We start from the raw sequence: 20,895 nt of genomic DNA, 5'->3' as shown, positions 1-20,895 counted from the left end.
TTTCTATATCCACACTCCCGACTGGTACTGGTATTTGTTTTTGTTTTTTAACTATTAATTTACTTACTATTTTGAATACTGTTTCTTTGTTATTCTGTTTCTTTTCGCTCCGGGACCATGTGTATGTAATTTCATTCCACCTCATGTAAACATGCGATGCGAATGACAATAAAGCTCCTTGAATCCTTGAAGTTTCCTTTGAAGACCTAAGCTGACAGTTCGTCATGATGAGGAGAACCCTGTGTTTAAAAGAGCCAAAAGGAGTGCCAGAGATCATCACAGCCTCTAACACTCTAACCTCAGTTATCTGATTATCTATTATTTCTGGTCCCACAAGTGGACTAGGTGAGTCTGGCCTGTAACTATGGATGCTTCTAGGCCTCCTTGCGGTGCTTTAAGCAGGTCACACCCAACTGTAATCTTCACTTTTTGTAGCTTTTTGTGTTAATTCAACATGTATTATTTTCTAATCAATCACTGCTTAAAATGCCATTGCCCTTGTACATATACTGTAAGGATTGGCTAAAAAATGCCTCTGAAAATGTGAAACCTGACTTTCTCTAATAAATAGTCTTGGTCAAAATAATTTTAGACTTCTTGAAGATGAAACTAATTTAGAAAGAGCACTGGTCACTAGAATGTGAATGTGTCTGAGTCACTACTTTATGTACCTTCATGGTTTCGAATGCTTTATTCAAAACATTTTATTATCTGAAGCCACAACTTTACATTTAAAAGATCCATGCACACCTGATATAAAAGATTTGATGGAAGTGATCGTTACATTTATTTAATTATCTTAAAGATTAAAAATTAAGTTTAAAAATGTACATGGAGCCATCTTACACATAAAATGGCAACACGTTCTCACTCCCAACTCGTCAAATGTGTGACGCATGGTCAGGCTCCCTCTGCTTCACTTATCGACGTGCAGGGCACCCCCCTCGCGTCGAGAACAGCAGTGTTACAGGTAAGGCCATTTAAACGGACAGCATTTATAGAATGACTATTAAAAGTCAGCGAGTGTCAATAATGTTAATGTGGTTATGTTAGTAATACACCGAGTGCTAATATAACAGCTTTAAGATGCATTTGTAGATATTATTACGTGTTTTACCGTCTTTATGGTGCTAGCTTAAAGTTACGGTGTAAACGTTAGCTTATATTGTAGTAAAGCTGTTACTGTTTAAACGATGTTAGGACAGAAATATTAGCTTCTGTCATGACTGATGAAGTTACTAGTTAATAAAGTTTCCAGTAAAGTGATTAATCGCAGCCACAGATTGACAGTAAATATCCCGATTAGCTTCAATGCATCTGTAATAAATATGTGCAAGTTTCAGTGCTTCGTTTAAACTGTATGATACTTATACTGACCCAGGGTCAGTATAAAATACAATCCTAGCTGTGTGAACAAAGCCTGGCTCCTTTAATCCTGCATGACAAACCTCAGGATGCAGGTTATTATTACTCTTTCCTGCTGGCACACCTGTCACACCTGAGAGTCAGCTAGAAACTTACAGTGACGTGGACATCATGCAAAGACTGCCAGACTCTGTAATACTGCAAATGATCAGTGACTCAGGTTAACACTAAACTTTGAACAGTCCCTCTGTGTCTCTGTGTGTGCTGAACATCTAGAGTCAGATTGAGTCAGGCTGCAACAGCTGAATCTGTTATTTGTAAATATCAATTTTTATTTTTTTTTTCAGGTGTGGGGAAAATACATAAGACTGCAGTGAAGCGATGTACCAGATTAATCCCTGGCCAAAGGTATCGTACTTAAATCAGACTACTGATCCAGCCACATCAGCCTTTTGTGAGGTCTGTTTAAAGTAGACTAAAAATGAACTGCAGGTTCCTGAGAGGTGGACTGCGAGCACAGAAACACATGTTCATACATACAGCTGCAGCAAGCTTACATTAATTTTAAATAGATTTGTTACTCTGATGTCTGTCTCTCTGTTAGTCCTCTGACAGACTGGTGACCTGTCCAGGTGTGCTCTACCTATGACTACTGGGACAGGCTCTGGCTCCTGTATTAGAAATTTTCTATTATTCTCATTTAAAGTATTTAATGCTTATGCATATGCTTAGTTGTGACACGGTTATAGACTGTTCAGTGAAAGTTTCTAAAACTAGATGAACTTACTTCAGCATCAGGAGTTTGAGAAAACAACTCCCTTTACAGGTGCTGATAAGGCCAAGGGCACAAAACAGCATAACCATTGATCCGTTAGGTTTCATAGCGAGGCGCGTGAAGTGTGGTATGATCAGTTTGTAACTTCCTCCCTTTTCCTTGGAATGCATAAAGGAGTAGGAGCACCACTTCTGTGGCAGAGCTGGCATGACTGTGAACTGTGATGTTTGATGTGTGTTGGCTCTCCTGCGCGCAGTAATAAATAGCTTGATCACAGCTCTTTCTGTGTTGCAGACTTTATTTACAAAATTCCACGATACCCCCCACCCTCCCACTGTGAACCTGAATTGAATATTCAGAAGAAAATGAATGGATAGACTGACATTTGTTTAAATACTTCTAGAAATCTGAGCTGTTGGTGTGGCAATAATATTAGAGCTGGCAATCTTTCCTACTGAATCTCTACTGTGAGTCATGTTACCTGAGATTAATTCTATGTTTACCTGACAGCCTGGACACATGTGCTGCGTAAAGGATGTAAATCAAATCAGATCTTAACTGCTTACAGTTAAGGAGTCGGGTCATATTTAATTATAATATGAACCAAAGATTTTCTGATTGCTGATTCCAAGAGAGTCTTTGTGGAAATCCTGTTTGGCTTTTTGTCATTTTAATTCTCTTTTCCATTTTCCAGAACAGTTCTCCACAGTCGCTGTCCACATGGGTCAGTGGGACCAAGAAGCACTCTGCTAATGTGTGGACTCTGACCAGCAACATCCAGCAAGACCCAGACACCGTTTTCTATCTCCCAGCTGGAGTTTTTTGTTTGTGACTGGAGAGTCAGATTTTTGTTGAAGCTGGAGGAACAGCCTCACACTTGCAGAGGTAAGTCAGTTTGTAGAGATCCCTCCCACCCTGGCTTTTATGTGCTAGATTTTCTTATCTGAAACAGTAACACTTCAGTGACTGCTGCCTATACCACACGCTACTGATCCCTGATGGGAGAATCATCACCTCTGGCAACAAAGAAGCCTGCTGGATATTTGTTTACAATCTGATTATGGGACATCATGCTCTGTATCTTCAAAGTTTGTCTCTTGATTATTATTCATACACAGTAATGTGAAGCATGCTTATATCTAGTATAACTGGACCAACCTAGTGCTCTTCATTTATGGAGGCTGTTGAGTCTGAATGTTGGATGTTGTGTATCTCGTGTTCTCTGGGCTTTGCTGTCCTCAGTCTTTTTGCAGGATCAGAAAACAAAACTAGGAGACCTGTAAATGTTTCTTCCTCAACTGGATGATGATAAGACTGTGACACGGGATGCCACCTTTAGTCTTGTGATGAAGCAAAGCTCAGGAAGAAGTGCGATTAAATGGTACCCACATGTGTGCTGCTGAGAAGGATGTACAGGGGCACATGCAGCCAAATCCAAGCCTCCTCAGGTTAGTTGTATTTGCAGAACGCTATAGGACTGAGACAGCTGAGGCATCATATGTTTGATTAACTGGATGAAAAAGAGAAGTTTCTTCCCTGTAATTATCACTTTTTAAAATCTTTAGCAACATCAAGTCTGTCAGCATGCTGAGGTCACAGAAACAAGAAAAGCAGCTTGACTTCAGAGTGTTGTTTACAGTTTTCTGTCATCATGATCTCTCCTGACACATATATATATATATGGAGAGAGAGAGAGAGAGAGAAATCACATTTTACTGTGATTTACTGTGATATTTGTTGCCTGATGTTCAGCAGGAATGGAGAAATGGAATCAAAGGGAGATGTGTTTGATGTTTTTGTAATGTTGTGAGTAAATCTTCAGTATTATTTATTTGCTTGGTTATATTAGGAGTGTTTCTGAGTGAGGGAGAGAGGAGTCATCATCCAGGTAAAGTGACGTGGATCAGTTGTCTCCCCTTTACAGGAGACAATCCGAGTCATCCTTAAATGTTAGTACTTTCAAATACACAAACATTTTTAAAGGACAAAAATGAACATCCCACTTTGACTGTAATACAATTAAATCATTGCATGTGTGTTTTCAAACTCTCAGATGGGCAGGATATCAGTCTTGGACTGTCTGACCTGCAGCACTGAATGATCACCACACATGAGCATGTTCCTGCAACATTCAGCAGCTTTGTTTTTGGTAAGTAGAGTTACCTAACTACAGTAACGCTAAACACATGCCATCCATTTCTAACAGCCTGGTTACTTCCTGTCAGTTATTTTAGAAACCATGTGGTCACCTGACCTAACACTGTTTCTTCTTCTTCCCTTTAATGTTGAAGTGTCAAATGTCAAACAGCTGGAGAGGAAACTACACCAGTACTGGGTTGTTTAACCAACACGTGCCAGATGCTGTTTCTTCATGGTTTCATCGCCAGAGACAGCCCCGCCCACCTCAGGACCTCGCCATTGATCATGATGATTATAATGATGACAGCGAGTAGAACTAAGACTGTAAAAATCCACGACCAGAATGTTTAGATGCTTTCTAATTATTAATGAATACTGAGAGCCTCTTTCTGTGTTTTGTCTGTTTTGGGGTTTTTTTTTTTTTACCTCATTTGTTACTAACAAAGTTCACCAAACTCACACAGTTTACATTCTGTATGTTTCCATCTTTACCAGCCACACTCTAACTGCATTTAAGAAAATAATCCTTAGAAATCATTGTTTTTCTCTTTTGTAATTGATGATAATTCAGTGAATATACTGCGCTGCTTCCTTTTATTGCATCACACATTGCTTTAAGTTTTTCAGTGTTCAGTTATTTTTTACTGCTGTTTGAATTCAATGTATGTTTGACCCTGTAGACTGTTTAATGGACTGCTTGTCTTCCTGTTTGTAACCACTGCCTGTTTTTGACTAAAGATTTGGATTTCTGACTTTAACACAGCCTCTGCGTGTCCTCCCTTTGTGTCCTCTTCCTCTTTGAATGTGTTGCATGTGTCACAGTTTCATTTTATTAACAGCTTTCCCACAGTGAGTTGCATCAGCATTCATTCACAGCACATTTCAGAAGGATTCAGATTAATACAGTGATCTTGTAGTCAGAATTATCCTGACAGACTGCCACTGTAAATTATCTTTCATCAGGTAAATTTTAAAGTTCAGTATTTCAAAGCAGGCGTTATGAAGAATCATACTGGCATTAGGACTGTAACAATATGTACTTACAAAGTCAAAGTTTTTTAATTATGCTAGAATATTGGAAGACAATCAACTTTTAGTGTTTTCTGCATATTAATTATACTGAAATAGAGACGGTGACCCTAACTGTACAGAAGCACTAAACAACTGACAATTTAACAAACATCATTGGCCTGAGCCGTCATGCAGAGTGAGTCTGATCCATTGCTGTGAGAGTCTGACAAGCATGTTTCTGGTCAGTTTGGAAGAAATAATATCACAATGTTGATCTTTTTTTCAATATTCCTTCTCCTTTATAACATAAACTGTGATCAAAGCTACTTATGTTCACAGCATGTAATAATACTGACAGTCCAGGGCACTGTGGTCTGTTGAGCTAGGGTTAGGGTTAGCAATTCAGACATATGTAATCAATATTACTCTTGCTGGATATAACAAAAACCTAGGAATTCATATTATAATTTGATTTTCATGAAATATTCATATTCAGTATCAGTCATTTTATATTATAACCACGTATCCACCCAGGCTCATGGTGGGGCAGGGCTCTGTCCTGGGATGCTTGAGTGAAAGGTAATGTACACCCTGACCAGGTATCCAGTCTGTCACAGTTGTTTTCAATATTTGGGTGAAAACAAAAATCCAACTAGGATTCTTGCATATGATGAATGAAGTCTGTCTTTGACTGTATTGTCCAGCTGATCCATCAAACCCCTAGCAGGTGAACCTTATTCATGACATAACACAGTAACAATGTAAAAAATTAAACAGCAACAGTCTAAATTTAAAGTGCATTCTAAACTTCATTAAATTATATGGATGTGCAGTGAGTCATTCAGGACTGTAAAACGTGAACTACAGAACCCAGAGTCTTCACCATTAAATCTTTGGTTGCTTCATTTTTCTATCTCATATCAGATACTTTAAAGGTTTTAGTAAAGTTGCATTCTCATGGTGAAGCAAAGTGTTTTATATGTGTGCATGCGTATCATGAACGGCTATAAAACGCCTTTAATTGCAGAACAAAGCGGGGTTTGAGTTCGAGTTACGGCAGACTGTCGCTACTTCTAAATGGAACGCAGCCTTCCTACGGCGGACAGCTAATAACAGGAATCGGACGCGCGGTCCACCCTAGTCCACAGCAACCACCATAGCAACCGCCTAGCATGTCTTTAAAAACACATTCTTTATTCATAACTATCAAAAACGTGAAATGATTTGCAAAGCGTGAAAATGTCACAGCTGCAGAGAGCTATGGCGGTATCTTTGGAAGCTGTTTACATAGCTAATAATATACGATGTAACCATGGAGACAGTCAGTCACGTGAGCTAGCGGTGCACGTTTACTACAGTGAATAAGGTGATTGCGTGCACAGCGTCCACACGCTGCAGAGGGTAAAGAGATTACTTCAATATTGTTTTATATATATTTGCCTTCTGTTGACCATCACCTCAGGTTCACCATTACAGTTTCAACATACAAATGCACACTGTCTAAATGTGAACACATTCAAAAAAATCATGTCTCAGAAATAAGGACACCTGTTCATGTTTGTCATTATAGTTTTAATTGTAAGAAAATTGTGAACTTCATATTGTGTATCTAATCAAAGAACATTTAACAAGTCTGAGTCATTCCTTTGCCCTATGAGAGCTGGAATAAATATATATCCTGACAGTTACAGTTGAAACAGTAGAGACAGGTAGAAATGGGATCAGATTAATCTTTGCTTAGTCAGATACCTCCTGCGTTCAGTCCATCGTATTAAAAAAACAAACAATAGCACGATCCGTGTGATTTTGCATCCACTTCCAAATTGTAGTCAAGCAGCCCAGTCTCATACATAGATAACAGAAATGTCTCTAATGTAGACGTGTACAGTGTAGTGTAAGCATTAAAAGATCATAAAGGAAACACTAACATTTATGTGAAACTAATTGTAATAAAAAATGAACAGGTGCTTTATAGATTTAAAAGAAAGGATCTGAAAACAACACTTTTTTGGTCTAAGTGGTCAAAGTAGAAAACAGAACTGATGTTCAAGAACAAACCGTAGCTGCACTAATATTACACATCTCCATTGTTATGGTGAACAGACATGTTGCTTTTAAAACCACATGCAGTGTGTGACCATGACTGTCCACTGAGACCATGAACGCAACTTCTTCTTGCCATCAAAATGGAAGCAGACAGAGCACGAGCTGCTTTGATCTACTGAAAGGAAAAAGCAGAACATCTGAGCTGAAACCATTAAGATAGAAACAATCGTTCAATGCAGTGTCTCAGGTAGCTTACCCTGTTACAACTGTTAATACAAGCTAAATACAGTTAAAACACAGTGTCAGGGAACTCCAGTGTGGGAACTAGCGGCTTTAGGTTTGTAGTCATTTAACTTTCATCCATTCATTCATTTAATTCAGGAGGAAGAAATGTCAGGTTGATGCAGGCTGGTTACATGCATTTGGTCCCATGCTGTCTTTAACTAAATGACTTGGTTCACTTTATGGCTGGGCTGTATGTGGGGTGATATCATGTTATTTGGGCTGGAGTACCTGTCCCCTGTAAGGCTTAGAAAGTTTCTCGATAAGCAGAGCTTCTAACTCTTATAGCTTCTAGCACATCTGTAGCTGTGCAGGCTGACAGGTTTTTGGTGGCTCTTTTTACCCCACACTAGTTGTGAGTGTGTAAATACCCCCACTAGTTCTTTTGGGTTGTAGTTAACTTGGGAGGAAGAGGTGGGTCTGTCAGGGCTAGATGAATAACAATTATCTGGGATACATAAATTTCATAATGCATGCATATATCTCTATCAATTAAACCTGGCCTGAGGGCTGCCACTTTTTACATTCAGTTGTTTCTCTCAGAAATGTTGGATCTAAATAATGAATGTGTTACAGTTCAAGTGAAACACTGGTCAGTGTAAATGGCTCATTGGGACAGAGAAACCTTTAAATTAAATCCCATCACCTGATATCGAGTGTCAAACAATATCAAAGCTGTAAAAGCTGTTTACAGTCAGAATTTATAAAACTATGATTGTAAATAAATTCAAACTAGTGAGCTTTTCTCTTTGTGCTGAATATCAACACTGTGACTTCTTAGACAGTAAGCTTTACATCAGCACAGTTGTAGAAGCCGTCACTCCAAATGTCTTTTGATAACAAGAAAAAAATACCTTTTCAGTACACGGCCTGAAGTTCTTCTCCAAACATCTTCTGCCATCAGCTTTGTCTGCTGGTTTGAAGACAATAAACCACAAAAAAGATGAGTTATCCAAACAGACTAGACCAATAATGCTTCACTGAGTTAGAGACTTTAACCGACTCTTCTATGTAAGAATGTCTCGTGCTGACCTGCAAACTTGACAACAAAGGTTTTCAGACTACATGTAGCTGTCCTCTATGTCAGCTCACACATTTACATTCATGTCACACTTATTTCTGCTTTCCCATTTTTATCATTATTACTTACATTTTGATTAGATACCTTGAGTTTGTAAATGATGAGATTACATAATTGGAATACAATTCAGTACAATTCATGTATCCAATTCAAGGTCGCAGGAGAATGAAGCCTATCCCAGCTGATACAGGACAAAGACAGGCTGCCAGTTTATCGCAGGGCTAAGACAATACGTGTGACAGAACATCCACTTAAATGATATTTCTAATAATAATCATAATTATGACTATTATTTGAAATATTATTTAAAGGTTTCTTTATAAATAGATTTTGTTTTTGTTTTTCTAACCCCTAGAATATAAACTTGAGCTGTTTCAGATTCTGAGCTCTGACCTCAGTGATCAGGCTGTGTCCTCACTGCAGCTCCCTCTTGGAAGTACGTCTGCTTCTTGTCTTCCCCCGGTGATGACCGCTGTCCTTAATATCACGTACTGTACCTGAGGAACTAAAAAAGGACAAACACTTGCCTTCATTTAAGAAGTACATTCATACAGAGATAATCTATGGAAACACACTAGTTCACCCTTTGGGAGGAATCAGTTCCTGTGAAACATTTCTGTAAATCAACATCGTGGAGAATGAATGAAATGAGTTCTTCAGGTGACTCAGCAGATCCACACTGACAAATGAAACTTCTGTAGAAGAAGAATCTGGATTTTTTTGATTTCCAATCCAGTTAAACTATTAAGGATTAAGCAACAGTGCTCATCTTTGCTCTTCTGAAATCTGTGTTAAACAACAACAAACATAAATTAGTAACAAAAATACAGCTGAGTAAAGGCTTTACAAACCACCAGCAGCCATAATGCTAAATTTTAATCTTCAAATGTAATAATATTTCTGTCCTAACATCGTTTAAACAGTAACAGCTCTACTACAATATAAGCTAACGTTTACACCGTAACTTTAAGCTAGCACCATAAAGACGGTAAAACACGTAATAATATCTACAAATGCATCTTAAAGCTGTTATATTAGCACTCGGTGTATTACTAACATAACCACATTAACATTATTGACACTCGCTGACTTTTAATAGTCATTCTATAAATGCTGTCCGTTTAAATGGCCTTACCTGTAACACTGCTGTATCCACCGGATTCCACCCAGAGTGGATTCTGGAGTCTTCCCACGCTCCTGTTAGTGATCCTCCATCTGGATGGATGATAACAACCTTCTGAACAATGTAGCAGGTGGAGATGGCCCATATCTATGGGACTGATTTCTGCTATTAACGCCCCTTGTATGGACTGATAACAGCCGAAGCGGGTGAATAAAGTCACCCAGTCGCTAGCTGTGCCATTACCCAGCATACACCTCTCCCTCCATAAATGCAATAAACGATACAAAAGTAATAGCCTATAATTAATGTATCTGCTGCATCTGCTGTTTCTCAGGTAGTTGCTTACATTATATAATATATTGTGTTCAGTACACGTCACTACAATGTGATTTCGAAAATGTATAAATATACGGACAACAGGCTCTTCAGCGGAAATCTCTTGTCGTCAATAAACAACGTTTAGGGAGCGCTATAGTATTCAATGCGAGGGGGGTGCCCTGCGCGTCGATAAGTGAAGCAGAGGGAGCCTGACCATGCGTCACACATTTGACGAGTTTGGAGTGAGAACGTGTTGAAAATGGTGGCTTACTAATATCTGTGGTAGTAGTGGTAGTACTCCTCGACTGGCAAAGTTTTATTACATTTTATTAAAATTTTTTAAATTACCTTTTCATTATGCTTTGCGCCAAGAACGCACTAGGCTTTGCAATATAGGCTCAGATGTTATCACACATGAGACCATTAGTGAAGCATCTGATCTGCCCACATGACAACAACCCTAAGCAAACAGAGTCATAAAGGGCTTCAGAGACACAAAAGATGAGCAACAGTGGGGGCCCATGCAACAGACAGCATGACTCCCACTGAAATTCGACCAGATTTTTTGTTTTTGTTTGTTTGTTTTGTTTGTACATTACATGGTGTCCTCACCCACCTGTCTTAATGCATTTAGCCAGATTTTTTTTTTAATTTTGTTTTTGCTATAGTTCTACATTAAGTCATTTGTACCTGCCCAGCCAAACACTTAATAATTTTACAAAATAAAATATGTTCTGTTATATTTTCTGTCCAACAAGTTTTGCTTGGAGGCGAACAATTCCCCCTGGGTTGGATAAGAGTTTAAAAAAAAGTGGATCACTAAAATAATTTTTACTCAATGATGCCCTCTACTGGGGAACTGTTTTGTGAAAAACTGGTCAGTATATTTACTGTGAAAACGTTGTGATCATAAATTAATCAAATTTAAACATCTATAATATATAAATAATATTAAACCCCGATCCTTTTGTCCCCATGATAGAACAGAGAAAACTGACTCATAGTGTGTTAAAACATTTATATTTCTTTTTATTCAATCATCTTCCGGAAGAGAGAGAGCCCTGCACAGCTCAAACGCCAGTTGCAAGAGCTCTAACATTAGAATCATAAACTGTGTCTCATATAGGTGTTATTTTGGTACTTTACATGTCACACAGTCTCAAACATTACTTATATGGAAAGTTCCTCTTTTCTGTGTCTTATCTATTAATATGCCTGTGCACTAAAACTTCCTGTTTTTCAGTCTGGCTGAGCACTTAGTTTGTGAGTCAAAAGTGGCCTTGCTGTACAAGCCTTCATTATTAAAGTACATAAAACAATATAATGAGCAGATACACATTAAAAAAATATTTCTTTTGTCCCTAACAATAACTTAACTTACAGTTTACTAAGTAGTGTTCGGAGGCACTTGTTCTTTTTTTTGTCCTTTACTTGAATTATTAAACCACATTTCATCTATTCATTCTTTGTGTAATTGTGTGTTTTTTTACTCAACTACTTTATTTATTTATTTATATTTTGGGGGAAACTGTAGTAGTTATTTTGCAGAGTAAGATTTAAAAAAACAAACAAACAGAGATTAATGTAATCAACATTATTTAAAGCTTTTCACCACAGCAAGCTGCAACATTCAATTGCTTCATCTAAGTAGTGCATTTTTGACATTAATGAATGCAAGGTTGTTGTAACAGTGTTTTCATCTTATGTTATGTTGTTGCATTATTGGTATTTTTTGGGATAAACCTACCACTGACATTGGGGGGGGGGGGTATGTAATTTATTTGTATTTTACGTGCATAATTTACACCTCATGGGTTTGTTTTCTTATTACTACTTAAAAATGAGAAAATAAAACATTTAAGGGGTCATGATTTATGTATGTGAGAGGCTGCTGTGAAAGCATTAAATCCAGCCTGCTGCACCGTGCTCGAAGCGCCCTCTGGTGGACAACAGAAAACATTGCTGTTGGATTGAAAAGAACACATGGACAAAGCAGTTTCAGCACTATGACAATGGACAGCTCCCAGTGCGACCGACAGTAATGGTTAAATGATGTGGAAATGAAGCGAGTTTGTCTGCGTTACAAGTCCTGCTACGCTGTAAGAGAAGAAACGTTGAGATTTTATACTTTATCATTTAACTACAATTTCACCAGTTGCTGACTTTAAAGGAAGCTGATATGTATGTGATCTATTTTATATACATTAATTTGGCTTTTCTGAACGTGTTTAAAACAGAAAAGAAAAGAAAAGTCCAACTTCCACTTTATTTCAAGGATCAAAACCTGAAAATGAGCCAAGCCGATCTAAAAATGGCTGCCCCTTCCATTGTCCCTGTGGATCACCTTACTACAGAGAAGGTTAGTCTGCTCCCCTCCATGCTCTCTATGGACACCCGTTTCCTTATTAACGACATTATTTTCAGTCTGAGCCATAGGACAACCTAATTACCCTGCTCATTTCTGGCCAGTGGCCAGCTCCCATCTGTTGATGCTGTGAACTAATTCCCAGAGAAGAAAGAAATAAAAGGGCATACATAGAGAGAGAAGCCACAGGCCCCCTTGCTCAGATTCAGGTGTGGCATTTGGAGTTAAGAGCCCCCCCTCACCACCACCACCCTTTCCTCTCTTGTATTCCTGTTCGTGGTCTTAATTAAAGTGATATTTCGAGAGAGGAGGTTCTGTTTGTTCAGTTAATGAACCCCACTATTCTCTGCGGGCAAATGGAAATGCAAGCACTCCAATTAGCATATGTTAGCATTTTACTATGTTTATTCCTCACCGTGGAAAACAGCTTACCAAGGCGAAAAGCTTTTCACCCTTGTACGAGTAGCTCTGGAACTTTTTCACCTCAAAATAATTAACTCAGGCTAATTAAACATAGATCTGGAAAACTTACATCTAAATCATTTATGCGTGCACATCGACTGAATCTGCGTTTTGGTGCAGGGACTGTGTTTTATGAATTACAGCAGATCACAAACGCTTGCTTGAAAGAAAAGAGCAAGGCCATATGAAAAAAATACTTTATTTTCATAAATGTATACAGTACATGTGTAAAGGAAGGAACCCTCCCCTGCCATTACAGTAGTCTGCTTCATGGTGCAGCTTGCATATACATACTTACTGTTTGTCATATTCACACAAGCTCTGTTAGCAAACAAAGATACAAAAAGGAAAAGCACGTCTTCTTTTTCATGTAACCAAAAAATATAAATTCATAAAGATGTGCAAAATTATTGTCCACGAATGCTTTTTCGAAAACTATTTTGGATGTAACTGCTGCTCCAGTTTGATTGTCTAAATAATAATAATGATAATTCTAATAATAAAAACAGACACATATGCTGACAATGTTGCAGTGGCATGTCAAATAAATAGCCATCAGACCTTCATTATCCTTCTTCAAAACAGATTGTCCATTCATTATTCCTCTTTCCCTTTCTATTTTCATACCACTTATAAATCATATGTTCATTAATTTATGTACTGGATGGGCTCTACCTCTGTTTTCATATGAGGTTATCCATCTTTTTAATCATCCACTAGGGCAGTTATTGAAAAGTCAGTCATTGTACAGGTCATTATTTATGATCGCAGTCTCTCCCTGGGGGGACATCTGGAGACGTCGCTTCTTGCCAAAAGTTGAGAATGAATTGTGGACATCTAGGTCGCTTCGCTGTGCGGCGGGCCTCAGGGTGCAAAAGCCTGATGGCGTCCCAGGGATGTACACATTGTGGTGGTAATCGGGTGGTGGGTGTGGGTGCGGGTGGGAGGGGATTGAAGGCTGCTGCTGCTGGGGAGGAGGTGTACACCGAGGAGTCCAGGGGCGAGAGGGGATCCCACTGGGTGAAGGAGACATTTTATAATCTATAACATGAGGAGAACGGAGAGAAGAAACAACTGCTTATTATCCAATATTGACTCATGTCTTTACAGCTTTAAAAAAAAATTGCTGTAAGGACTGTTAACGATTAAATGCAGTAAAAGGAGCAGTGATCTGTTTAGTGGTCAGTTTAGTGAGGATGAGGTAAGCCGTCAGCTACAAGTGAGTTAAGAGAATAACAAAAAAAAGTCAAAAAATTAAAGAACGAGGATGCGCTGCGAGTAGAATATTATAGTATAGATGAAATACTCCATATGCATACATAAGCAGGAATGCATTTAGCCTCTCTCACCTTTCATGCCTCTCATGTGAGTACCCCAGGTCCAGTATTGTCCAGGTGCCATTGAGGTGACATAGTTTTCTGGGTCTGCATGCATGGCTTTTCGCATGAGGGTGCCATCCATGTTTATGGAATTGTAACTACAAACGAAATAAGTCTGTGTAACAGCACTGTTGACTCATATTTATGAAAATGCAAATCATATTGACATGAGCATTTTTTATGCAGACTGTATGCTTTACAGCTTTATTGAGCACATACGTATGTGTGTGTGTGTGTGTGTGTGTGTGTGTTGGGGGGGGGGGCATAATGCTGCTCTACAGAAATCAGGTCAGAGTTCAGAACTATACCTTTTAATAGAGGAGTTTTGGTTCTTCGTGAGAGTCCAGTCTGTGTTTGGCTGCTTTAGCTGCAGAGGGAAGATATTGTCAGAGTTAATGGAAGGGTATTCATGTTAAAGATCAGTTCCGTGTGGCTCTATTTTTAATTTCATCCAAACGATGTCTGTTATGATAGAGGTCACTGATAGCTGACAGGAGTAGACTTTCTTGGGATCCCTCCTGAATTGAAGACACGATTCTTTTCAGATGGATCGTGGCTGCCGCCCCGTGGATGTTTGGCAGAACATGCTCATTTCAAGAGTGGAGGTGGTGACGCCTCCAGCTATGATTCGCCTGTCACTTAGTTTTGCTTTTATCCTCCGTGGCGCAGCGGGAAGGGTGAAAGAGAGCACCCGAGTGATATTTATTCCAGTTTGATTCTCATACTATGGATTCCACGCTCCATTAATTCACCTAAAGTTGTTAACGAGAAGAATGCGACGTAAGCTATTATTAGAATCGGTATTCAAAATACTCTCCTCAGCCAGCTATGCACAAAACCAATTAGAACCCCACCGGGATGAAACGAAACATGATTTTAATCTTCAAAGGGAACCGTGCCAGGGAGGAAATTAAGAAAATTACACACGTCATTGTTTTGTGGATTTTATGCATCATTTTACATTAATATTTGCCTGACGCTCCTCGAGCAAGGTTTTTAATTAAAAGTCTCGCAGAGAGCCTTGAAAAGTTTGCGGCTCTCGCAGCTGTAAGTGGAGCAACCCAGCACGTCTCGCCACGCATTCATGGCACACATTCGCCTACCTGTCCTGTGTGTCGTGCACGCTTGGATGTGTGTTTAATCTCCCTTTTCACCTTCAATCCGTCAACTTAAGCGCGGTTATGCGCTTGCTTCGAGTATTTGTGATTCGTTGTGATTTGTCTTTGACGCGACAGAGACGACCTCACTGTGACTCACGTGAGCACGCCGAGGGGCACCACCGGGTGATTTGGTGGAGCCAATTAATAACAAGAAGGACACTTTCTCCTGAAGGAGTTTAGCTACAGGCGGCACATTCACCGTGACCTCGAATTCCCTCTTGTGGCCAGAGGTGTATGTGTCAGTGACCGGGCTGACATTTCTCAGTCAGCCTGGTGGAGTCTGGTATCAAGGCCCTGACTCTTTGTCCCCTCCACGCTATTAATCAAAGCGCGGAGGGGACAAAGAGTCAGGGCCGATTCATACCGGAATCGGAATTACGCACACATTTATGGTCTGCTGCTCCGTCTATTAAGATTACACACACACACACACACACACACACACACACACACACACACACACACACACACACACACACACACACACATATATATATATAAACACGGGCGTAGACACCCTGCCTCTGTAAACTACCCCCCCTTCCTCGTCTCCTTTCTCCCCTCTCCTTCCTTCCCTTTCACCCCCTCCTCTTCCCCACCCTTGCTCGACAAATATGAAGCCACATCTCTCTTTCTCTCCTCGCATTCAGAGGACAGTGCTGGGGCCGATCTACAGGCTGTCCACGTCTCAGTCCAGCCATGTCCTTGCGCCCCCTCCTTCTCCTTGCCCCCTCCCCTCGCGATGTCCTCCCCTGTCTCCCCAAAACCGACCATTTGCCATTTTTCATCAATAATGGACAGCCACCCCCCACCCCCCTCTTGCGAATACGCCACATTGTGTCTGGTATAATGGTTCGGTCGTCCTTGTGCCCTTGAGGCATAGTTAGTGAGGTTATCTGTCCTATATTGTTAGTTTGAAAACAAGAAGGCGTGTTAGCAAACCCGGGTGCCCGTGACATGGATTGCCTGAACCCAAGGCTGACAATTCCAAACAGCTGCCATTCACCTTCATGTTTGTAACCTTGACTTTTTGTTCAGGTAGATACGCTGGAAGCAGGTGTGTGCAGGCGCCACGTCACTGCATGAAAACTGTGTGGCAACAACACTGGATGATGTAGACATTGTTCTCGCAGGTCACAATCTCTATAATTAGTTCTCGAATTATTATTAAATGCTTGAATTGATACCAAGACTGAACGGAGGAGACTGCCTGAACTACATCTCATCTTCCTCTCGCACAGTAATTGACATCTCACTTCATTCTCAGACACGGTTTTTTGCGCAGCATATGCTCCTCGCAAGATGGGGCTTTACACTTTCATTAACATGTCAATTAAAATGTAATCTCACGTCGTCTCATTTCATTTCCCGGGTGCAAAACATTAACATGGGCAACACAATTAGAATTCATTATTGCCACAATTATATTAAAACGCTGTCGAGACGACACGCTGTGCGAAAACACTAACGAGGGAGTGATAGAAGAAAAGAGGGACTTTACTGAGGTTTTCCTCAAGTTGAGTACAAGCCTGTATGGCATGCGCGATTTGACCTTCATGGAAGAATGTCACAGTCTAGATTCACATCTGATGGAAACTGAGTTGATAGTTGTTATTGTGTCAGTGTGTGGAATGGGGTGGAATTAAACGAGCAGCTCCCTCTCCTTTGTTTTATACTATATGCTGATTTAACTCTACCTCACTGGGAGTAGTTGCTCCGTTGTTCACAGATGCGCTCCGGCTTTGCGCGTTCCACGAGTTTTCCGCGCTCTTTGCCTCGTTGTTCCTCGGTGTGCTGCTCGGGCTGCACGGCTTCAGAAACATAAAGTCACTTTTGGCTGATTCGGGGGTTAGACACACTTTATAACAATATGATTGAGAGAGACTGCTATTTCCATTCACCTCCATGCAGTTCGTGGGCACTTTGGCGGCGGATGAAATCTGCAGGTTGAGGTTGGATTTTTTGAACATCTCCGGGGGCGGCTCTGGCTGAAACCCCCCGCAGCAGCAGCAGGATAAGGGGGGCAGGTTGTACCCGCTGAGAGTCTCGCTATCCTTGTAGCACTTTACTGCAGCCAGCACGATGATAGCCACCAGGAATATTAAGGATATCGTGCTCAGGGACACGATCAAGTAGAGAGCGAGGTTTGAAGGGGGCTGCGGGCTGAGTGTGAGGTCCCCGAAATCTGACAGGGACTCGGGCACGCTGTCTACCACTGTGAGGACAATGGAGACAGTGGCAGAAAGCGGTGGCTGCCCGTTGTCCTTGACTAATATTACCAGTCTCTGTCTTGTTGCGTCTTTTTCTACTATTCGACGAATAGTCCTGATTTCTCCCGTGTACAGAGCTACGCTAAACAGCCCCGGGTCTGTAGCCTGTAGCACCTGATAGGACAAGCGGGAGTTCTGCCCCGCATCTGCGTCTATTGCTGTTATTTTGGTAACCAGATAGCCAGCGTCTACTGCGCGCGGAACCACCTCTGTGGCCATGGTGCCGTTTTTGGGCAGTGGGGATACGATAACAGGTGCGTTGTCGTTCTGGTCCAAGACAAAGACGTTAACTGTGACATTACTCGCGAGAGGGGGGAAGCCTGCGTCCTGTGCCTGTACCAGAATCTGAAAGTTTCTTAATTGTTCGTAATCAAAGGAGCGTAGTGCGTAGATGTTGCCGTTGTCAGAGTTGATTGAGACATAAGTGGACACGGGCATGCCCTGAATCTGACCCTCCAGAATAGAATAAGACAGATAGGCGTTCTGGTTAGAATCGGGGTCGAATGCAGTTACAGAGCAAATGGAAGCGCCCGGGGCATTATTCTCGGTCACATAAACTGTGTATGAAGGTTGGGAGAACCGCGGGGGGTTGTCGTTAATGTCAGACACTTGAACGAGAATGGTTTTCCTGGTGGAGAGCGAAGGAGACCCCAGGTCTCGTGCTGTGAGGCTGATGTTGTACTCGGACACGGTCTCTCTGTCCAGAAACTCGCTTGTCACTAGAGTGTAATAGTTTTTAAAAGATGAGTGGAGCTGAAAGGGAACGTTGTTTGGAATTTGGCAGTCAACGTTTCCGTTCTCTCCCGAGTCCCGGTCCATAACACTGATAACCGCAATCACCGTACCTGCTGGCGCATCTTCCTGAACGGGAGTGGACACTGATGTGAGGATAACTTCGGGAGCGTTGTCATTTACATCCATGATGTCCACCAGCACTTTGCAGTGTACGGCCACGGCCGAGGGTCCCCTGTCTTTCGCTTGCACATACAACTCATACACACTTGCTTTCTCGTAGTCCACAATACCCTTCACTCGGATTTCACCCATGTACGGGTCCACGCTGAACAGTTCGCGCACCTTCAGTGGTGCGTGTCCGCTGAACGCATAAGTAACCTCCCCGTTCGAGCCCTCATCCAGGTCTGTGGCGTTCAGTTTCAGCACCAGCGTCCCTCTCGGTGCGTTCTCCACCAGGCTCGCGCGGTAAACTGCGCGGTCAAACACAGGCACGTTATCGTTGGCATCCAAAACTGTAATAGTTATCAGCGCTGTCCCGGAGCGTTCCGGTGAGCCCCCGTCATAAGCAGTCAGAACCATTTCGTGCTTTTTCTGCTGTTCCCGGTCCAGTGGGGTGTCCAGCACGAGCTCAGCAAACTTACTCCCATCATTGCGCGTCTGGATGTTCAGTGCGAAGTGCTCGTTTGCGCTCAGCAGGTATGAGCGCAGAGAATTGGTGCCAACGTCCTGGTCCTGGGCGCTCTCCAACGGGAAACGAGAGCCGGGCGCAGCAGACTCTGTGATGTCAAGATTAAACTCGCTCCACGGGAAACTGGGGGAGTTGTCATTCACGTCTAAAATCTCCACTTCAACTCTATATAGTTCTAACGGGTTTTCTATGACTACTTGTAAGTGCAAAAAACAGTTTGGGCTTCGTTCACAAAGCTCTTCTCTGTCTATCTTTTCGTTGACGAAGAGAATCCCGTTCTCCAAGTTCACTTCTAAGTACTGTTTCTTTGCGCCAGAAACGATACGAAACCGACGGGCTGACAGCTTTGCCACATCCAAACCTAGGTCTTCGGCGATGTTGCCCACAAAAGCTCCATGCTCCAGCTCTTCTGGGATGGAGTAGCGAATTTGCGCGAGAACCAAGTCCACGACACACGCGCACAAAAGCAGACATATAACCAGGCCAGTCACCGGCACCCAGCTGCCTCTGGAGAGAATGTGATCCATTTCAGCCCCGTGCGTAAAAGCACCTCACACGGACATCTTTCGCCTCATAAAGACATTCAGCTGTACATAATAGAGAAAAGGAGCCTGTCCTAAGATTGAAGTTAGTCACATTTATCTGTATGGGTAACTTTGCTGAACACTTAGAATGAGAGAGCGGGAGCAGAGTGAAAGCACCTCTCTCGGTGTTGTGCTCCACGCGCAACACCGGTATGAACGGGGGAGGCTCGCGCTTTGATTTTACAGTGTATTAGGCACTTGGAGGAGTGGGGAGGTGCGTGTGTATGTGTGTGTGTGTGTGTGACAGAGAGAGAGAGGGAAAGAGAGAGAGATGGAAAGAGAGATGGAGGGGGTGGACGTGGCTTCTCGCAGCTCCGTATTGGAGGACGCCGACGCGAAATGCGACTCTAATTACTGTAGACGTTTAACCCTTTCACACCCGCGTGTCTGTTTGCCTGACCCATTAAATTGAGGACAGGGCGTAAGTTTGATACCAGACGTCAGAGCCAGATTTGGATTAGGAGTCAAAGTGTGTCACGGGTGTCCTTTCCTAGGCTGGGTTTACTAGATGAGGATGAGTAAGGATTTGTCTTGGTGTTCCCAGTGCCTTACTGCGCCAGGACCGTGGTGATAGCCAACATCGTTTTATTGTTTTATTGCAATCCCCATTGCACCTTCAGAAAAATAATAAACTATTCTTCTGAGGTCCCATGACTACTTGTTGAAATACAGTAAACAAAACACACAAGCTTAAGCACTCACTCGCTCTGCCTCAAATGGCCCCGTGGCCACTAACAGTAGGCTCCTGGGACTTCATAATGCTTTTTAATTAGAGCCCTTTGAAGATGAATGCCCACACTATAAAACAGTCCCATTCATTAATCATCACATACGAAATTGGGTTTTCCAAAAAGAATCTTTGATAGGTCACAGTATTCATTTTTAATCAGTGTTTAAATGAGCGTGAGCTACAGGTTCTGGAACTTAAAACGATTACTTTGAGAATCATAAACGGACAAAAGACCCATACAAATAGGCATTACACGCCTTTAATTCACTTAAGTGGGTCTGTACATGTATCAACATAATCAACGTAAAAGCAGTGTCACAAAGCCTCAATCATACTTGTCTCTAATCAGGTATTATACTGTGGTTGGGATTAGATAAATATC

General features: G+C 41.5%; 1 protein-coding gene and 2 long non-coding RNA genes across 5 annotated transcripts; 1 reads left to right on the top strand and 2 right to left on the bottom strand.

The window, feature by feature from the left end:
* The first annotated feature begins 933 nt into the window (after window positions 1-933).
* On the top strand, window positions 934-4,914 carry LOC120442188. The gene is made up of 6 exons (XR_005614554.1): window positions 934-970; window positions 1,713-1,773; window positions 2,835-3,588; window positions 3,990-4,089; window positions 4,194-4,289; window positions 4,432-4,914. It is a non-coding gene; the product is annotated as an uncharacterized LOC120442188 (long non-coding RNA).
* A 1,927-nt stretch (window positions 4,915-6,841) lies between these two features.
* Window positions 6,842-9,891, bottom strand: LOC120432848. 2 transcript variants are annotated; one of them, XR_005608134.1, is made up of 3 exons: window positions 9,835-9,891; window positions 9,093-9,204; window positions 6,842-8,528 (listed from the first exon to the last, which is right to left on the bottom strand). It is a non-coding gene; the product is annotated as an uncharacterized LOC120432848 (long non-coding RNA). The 2 variants fall into 2 exon arrangements; XR_005608133.1 differs by lacking the exon at window positions 9,835-9,891 and having other exon boundaries at window positions 9,093-9,541.
* Window positions 9,892-13,202: 3,311 nt separating this feature from the next.
* Window positions 13,203-19,916, bottom strand: si:ch73-233f7.1 (uncharacterized protein LOC100537710 homolog). Of its 2 annotated transcripts, XM_039618069.1 has the most exons (5): window positions 17,408-19,916; window positions 17,204-17,317; window positions 14,655-14,713; window positions 14,317-14,444; window positions 13,203-14,008 (listed from the first exon to the last, which is right to left on the bottom strand). In XM_039618069.1, exons 1-5 carry the CDS (start codon window positions 19,724-19,726, stop codon window positions 13,704-13,706), a joined length of 2,925 nt encoding a protein of 974 aa, XP_039474003.1. In that variant the 5' UTR covers window positions 19,727-19,916; the 3' UTR covers window positions 13,203-13,703. The 2 variants fall into 2 exon arrangements, with proteins under 2 accessions (XP_039474003.1, XP_031615681.1); XM_031759821.2 differs by having other exon boundaries at window positions 17,204-19,916.
* Between the last annotated feature and the right edge of the window lie 979 nt (window positions 19,917-20,895).

This window comes from Oreochromis aureus, linkage group 2 (assembly GCF_013358895.1).
Source record: "Oreochromis aureus strain Israel breed Guangdong linkage group 2, ZZ_aureus, whole genome shotgun sequence".
NCBI lineage: Eukaryota > Metazoa > Chordata > Actinopteri > Cichliformes > Cichlidae > Oreochromis > Oreochromis aureus.
Note: the sequence above shows the minus strand (reverse complement) of the source record. Positions and strands in the feature narration are given on the sequence as shown.